The sequence below is a fragment of the Stegastes partitus genome, unplaced genomic scaffold (genome assembly GCF_000690725.1).
Source record: "Stegastes partitus isolate 25-593 unplaced genomic scaffold, Stegastes_partitus-1.0.2 Scaffold115, whole genome shotgun sequence".
NCBI lineage: Eukaryota > Metazoa > Chordata > Actinopteri > Pomacentridae > Stegastes > Stegastes partitus.
The window spans coordinates 720234-726293 of NW_007577846.1; the positions used below are offsets into that span (position 1 = coordinate 720234).

Genomic DNA, 6060 nt, shown 5'->3' on the forward strand with positions numbered 1-6060 from the left:
CTCATATGGTATGGCCAGCAATGTCCCCTGACCTGAACCCCATAGAGCAGGTCTGGGACCAGCTGAAGCAGAGACTGGATGACCGTACTCCACCCCCACGTGGCCTGGCAGAACTGCGTGTAGCACTTGTGGAAGAGTGGAACGCATTGCCTCAGAACAACATCATGAGGCCAGTGAGGAGCACGAGACGTCGCTGTCAAGCTGTCACTGCGGCAAATGGTGGAAACACCCGCTTACTGACATTGTCAATTTTTGTTATTGTTTAAATTATGGGGGTAATAAATATTAAACTAATGAATATGGTGTTTCTTCTCATTATTAGTAATATCAAAGGGAACTTTTACTTATTTCATTAAAATTCAAACCAAATAGGAAAAGCACTCATGTAAATAACAATATCCCAAACTTATTGTGAGGGATTTGTTAGGGGTAATTGGAATTTTAATGTTGAACATAAATGTGATAAATTAACACGTACACAGAGAATCAAATACAAACTTACTTTAATGGGCTTTGTATGCTTCCATCACAAAAAAAAACCAACAAAAAACTTAATGACCAAATAGTTGGACTCTATCATCAAAAAGCAAAGATCTTCCAACTTCAGGTAATTTTTTGTCATTTTCAGATATATCAAGGAAAACCTTCCATAATCTCAGAACTGACTCTTTAATGGTCTAAATCATCTAATGCAGTGCAAAAGGGACATTTCTATGTGACCAACAGACATATGAAAAGCTCGCTGTGAGATCACCAGTATTTGCTAGACTTTGAGTGTACAATAAAAAAAAATGTGAACCAGCTGCACAAATGATGCACTCCTGTGTTCAGAACATGATCCCTTCTTTGATTTCAAAATGTACTTCAGTCCCTTTCAAGTCCATGAGGGAAATGTGCAACAAACACAACAGCGGGCATCGAGTACAAATCAATAGACATCGACTTTCCTAAAATACTTTCAAGTGCAACGACTTCTCACAGGAACTTCCAGCAGGCTCACAATATGAAAACAAGTCCCACCTGTCAGAGTGTCCTGTGGAGGATTTATGTCTGCAACAGAGAATTCATTCACAAATGTGACCTTATTTTGACATTCACACTTTGGTTTTTTTGGGTTTTTTTTGTAGGAAGGCAAGAATTCAATCTGGCCATATTTCGTCTGCATACCATGACGGCGTAACACCGTGTCATTGTTCCTTCGTTTGGCTTTGACATACTGCTTTGAAGTGTAAACAGTTTTCCCTACTTGAGCTCTATCATATGCAACAATAATAAATATTCTCTGACCAAGCGGCTGTTCCATAAGAGTCTTATCATGAGCTTCAAGACGTAGACCGAAGGAGGCCCCAATCATTGGCACACTGTTCAGTTAGATAAGAACCGTCGCTCGTCATTCTGGTCAAGAACTCGGTGGCTTCAGCGATCCGCTTTACGTGATGCAAGGTAGGCATTGTGTAATCTTTCCAGCGTTCACCATTTGGACAGGTGTGTTCTGAGGAGAAACAAATGACAAACAGATGAGACAAAATGGAAACTAACATGAGGCTGAAATGAGAATCTCAGTTTTGTCTCGTGAGCTGTGAAAGAGCAAACTTTGAGCAATAAAAATGTTCCACTGGGCGCTGCTGGCAGAGAAGACGAGGCATTTGGTGTTAAATTACAGCTGCACAACAATGAACTGCAAGCTGAAGACAGACAAGGTACTTGTGGTTGTAATTTTGGCAGACTGATTAAATACAGACGACTCAGGCAGTCGTGTAATATATTCAGCCAGTTGAAATAAATCTAAATTAATAATTTTACTGGAGCTGAAAAATATGTACAGAGCTTAACAAGTTTGTTAGACCACCAATCAATGTCAGGTTTATGCCCTAAACTAACAGCATTGGTTAGTACCAAAGTCATTTTCTGTAATGGTTGATACACCAGCATGTAGACGTGTGACGACTCGTGCTCGTGATAGTGCGGGTGNAACGACACGGTGGGCACGATGATGAGCTGTGGCTACAGGGACCAGAGCTGTGAGATCGGCATGATCATCGGTAACCACACATCTGAATGCACGAGGCCTGACTTCAGCCCGACTGTTTCTGTGTGTCCGGATGTGAAGAAGATATCTGCATTTGTTTTATGGGTTTAAGTAAAGCCGACAACAAAGACATTTAAATCGACCTCATGTGACACTGTAGAGAGACGCAAAATGACGTAAAACCACCACAAACCGACACAAATGAACAAAAAAGTCACCAAACGACCACAGAGAGACACAAAGTATCGGCCAACAAACATAAAACAACCACAAACAGACACAAAATGAAAGAAAATAGATGCAAAACCACCGCAAAGAGACGCAAATTGACAAAAAAGACAACACAACCACAAAGGGACACAAAATGACCGAAAAGAGGCAGAAAACGACCACAAACAAATGCAAAACGACCTCAAAGAATGACGGAAAAAGCCACAAACTACACTGTTGCGATGGCCTAAACAACCGTCCACGTATAGGTTTATTTAAGCTGCTCCTCTTCCTCTGCAGGGACGGGAACCAACGCCTGCTACATGGAGGAGATGAAGAACGTGAAGCGAGTGGAGGGCGAGGACGGCCGGATGTGCATCAACACAGAGTGGGGCGGCTTTGGAGATGATGGCTCCCTGAAAGACATCCTGACGGAGTTCGACGAGGTGGTGGACCAGACGTCCATCAACCCCGGCGTCCACACGTACGTAGGATGATCAAGGGGATGCTAGTCGCTAGTCTAGGGATGCTAGTAGCTAGTCTAGGGATGCTAATGGAAACTGGGAATGCTAGGGACTGCTTGTAACTACCAAGGGGAATGCCAGTGATTAAACAGCATTGTTAGCCAGTTGGCTATGAAAGCTAGTTGCCAACTTAATGATTCTAGACTGGGAATGGCTGTTGCTAGCCAAAGGATGATAGTCACAAGCCTGGGGATGTGAGGGACCAGCCAAGAAGTGTTGGTGGATAGCCAAGAATAAGATTGACTAGTTTAGAGATGTTAGTAAATAGTTCAGGAATACTAGTGACGAGCTCAGCAATGCGAGTTGCTAGTATAGAGATGCTAGTCCATATCATAAGAGTGCAAGTGACGCACCTAGCAATGCTAGTGATGCGAAATCCAATGGAAATGCCAGGGACTACCCTAGGAGTGCTTGTAATTACCAAGGGGAATGCTAGTGACTATGTACCATTGCTAGTCAATAGCCTAGAAAAACTAGTTGCTAGCTTAAGGATTCTAGACTAGAAATACTAGTTGCTAGTCGATTTATGCTACTGACTAGGATGCTAGTGGATAGCCTAGAAAGTCCTAGCTGGTCCGTATGCTAGAAATGTAAGTGTCTACTGTAGCGATGCTGATGACTATCGATGGGAAAGCTCGTGACTCCTCAAGATGCCAGTTACTGTGTTCTGGATAATTTTGCATCTGTTCTGTCCTTAACATTTGTCTCCTTCTGCAGTTTTGAGAAAATGATCAGCGGTATGTATCTGGGAGAAATTGTTCGGCTGGTGCTGGTGAAGCTGACGGAGGACAACCTGCTGTTTAGAGGACAAACGTCCGAGGCGCTCATGACTCCGGGACAATTTGAGACAAAGTTTATCTCTGAGATCGAAGAGTGAGTGGCCTTGTCTTGTGTCACTGTTAATTATAATTATTTGACCGGAAGTCTTAGTGATGACTAAGTTTTTCCTCCATGTTCCTCGTGGTTCAGGCCAGACAGCGGTCTGGAAAACGCCCAGAAGATTCTGACGGCATTGGGTCTGAATTGGGATCCAGTCGACGCCTGTGTGGTGCGTCTAGTCTGTGATACCATCTCCTCACGCTCTGCCCGTCTCTGTGCTGCTGCCCTGGCAACCATCGCCAACCGTATCCGTGTCAACCGTGGGTTGGACNTGCCATACGTAGAAGGTCTTTCTTGGAAAGAAAATAATTGTTGGTATTCATTATAGACTTTTATACTATGTTAAATACATTTTCTGATAAGTTGACATATTTTTGGCTCCAATTGCATGACAAATGTCCCTCTTTTTATATTTAAAAAACAAAATCTTCAAAAATAATACAAACAATACACCTAAACCAAATGGCCTGGGGTCCAAAAGAGCCCAAAAGTCCTGAATCGGGTCAACGCTAAAATATAATTATTGTTGTTGTCCGTGAATTTTCACATTAACTGTTAAAACAAACAAACAAACAAACAAAAAACTGAACAAAATCGTAAAACACATTATTATTTCTTGATTAAGATGTCAAGTTATAGTTATTTACTTGCATTCTTGGACATAAAATTTTGTTTTCGTGCTTGATTAATTTCTGACTTCTCAGAGAAGCCCAGTGACTCAGGCCTGGGTTAAAAAAAAAAAAAGTGAATTCAGTTTGAAATTCCTTATTCCTGTTCAAAATGGTAAAACGTTGAGAGCTGAGTGCAAATTAAAGCACTTCATGATGCGATGTATATGCTATGAACATACAGTGCTTAACGTATTCGACAGGCGCTCGAATAAATCTGTTTATCTGTACCTATATAAAGATATATACCTCAGACATTACAAGCTAGTGTTGTGATGTTCATGCATAACGTTTTGGCGGAGAAAGAGCCCTGTCTGACTGTCTGATTCTGATATTTATGCTACATACAGACAGGTTATAGAGTTATTTTATGGTATTTCACCTTGGTGAAGAGCTATGAATATCACAAGGAGCCTTCCTGAAATGATTGTAAAGCACCTACAACCTCCACCTGTGGTTGAAGATGAAGCTTTTAGGAATTTAGGCTCCTTTTCTCAGTCGTAAGTAATTAACGGTATTCCTTGGTGCTAAGTATGGACGGTTAACGTTACTCGTTAAATGAGATGTATGTGTAACAGGGTCAGTGGTGCAGCAGTGGTTGTGGGTTAAATATATATGTATTGTTGTATTAGTAATATATATAACATACACTATATCTCTTGCTTTATTGTTTTTATGTTTATTGTGATAATTACACAAAGTTACCCCTCTCAGGTGTTGTGTGGAGCCTTTGCTGTTCCCCTACTTCTAGCCCCCCTTCCTATAAATGCCTGATGCAGCGCCCTTTGGTTTATGTGTTCTGTGAGAGAGGAGTCACTCTTCCAGGAAGCTCTGCCTCTTCCTAACGCAGTTTCTCCACTCTGAAACTGATAAAAACATTCCTGCAGTCCACCATTTGTGATGATGGACTCAGTGATCTTGGTGTCCTGAGTATAGAATCCAGAAGGGCCAAGGCCTTGGATCCCAACATGTTTCAGGACCAGTTTGCCAGACAGCAGCAGCCGTACCCTGTTGCTGTAGTGATGGTGGATTTTGAATGGCAGGAAACCAAACCACTGATGTTACACATTTCAACACCTGCTCTGATGATCTCATTGGTTCAGTTGATGTGTTTTTTGTAAAAAAAAAAAAAAAAAAAAAAAAAAAATTGGTTTTATTTGAATATAAAGTAAATAAAAGATTTTAGTGCTTAAATATCGTTGTCGTTGTTGATAAAATGCTGGCCCCACCTTGGCCCCCCCAAGTAAAATGTGTCTAGAACCGCCACTGCTAGTTCCTCTTCCTCTTTCTCACAAGAACTTCTTGTACAGAGGTTTTATTACACTCTATTTTATGTCCTGGTTGCATTTCTGCATTGAACTGACCCATTAATCTCTTCTGTCCAGGTGAGCAACATTTCCGCAAACGCCAACAACAGCAGTCAGATTTCCAAGAAGCCTAAAATCAGCCTGAAATGGACGACATCCCTCCGGACATGCTCAGTAAGGTACGTGTTGTTGTTCATTAATAAGAACTGTCTATGCCAATTTGTTTGTGCAAATTTTTGTTTCTCTAAACTCTTTATCGTGACTGTAGAGAATATAAACTGTAGTCAAGTTACTTTTGGAAACATTTGGACTAAAAATGTTTATTTCTGGGCTGCAAGATGCATCAGCGGTTAACACTGTCGCCTCGCAACTAGAAGGTCGCCGGTTCACATCTCGGTGAGGACACCTGGGATCTTTCTGCGTGGAGTTTGCATGTTCTCCCC

General features: G+C 41.6%; 1 protein-coding gene across 1 annotated transcript in view; it reads left to right on the forward strand.

Moving 5' to 3' along the window:
- The window catches only part of LOC103354674 (hexokinase-2-like), a 39209-nt gene that overhangs the window by 21596 nt on the left and 11553 nt on the right, over positions 1 to 6060 (forward strand). Inside the window, exons 7-12 of the mRNA XM_008278119.1 lie at positions 1964 to 2042; positions 2540 to 2723; positions 3481 to 3636; positions 3733 to 3922; positions 5198 to 5335; positions 5696 to 5791. Of these exons, the coding sequence (XP_008276341.1) occupies positions 1964 to 2042; positions 2540 to 2723; positions 3481 to 3636; positions 3733 to 3922; positions 5198 to 5335; positions 5696 to 5791 (843 nt within the window). The remainder of the gene's footprint in view (positions 1 to 1963; positions 2043 to 2539; positions 2724 to 3480; positions 3637 to 3732; positions 3923 to 5197; positions 5336 to 5695; positions 5792 to 6060) is intronic.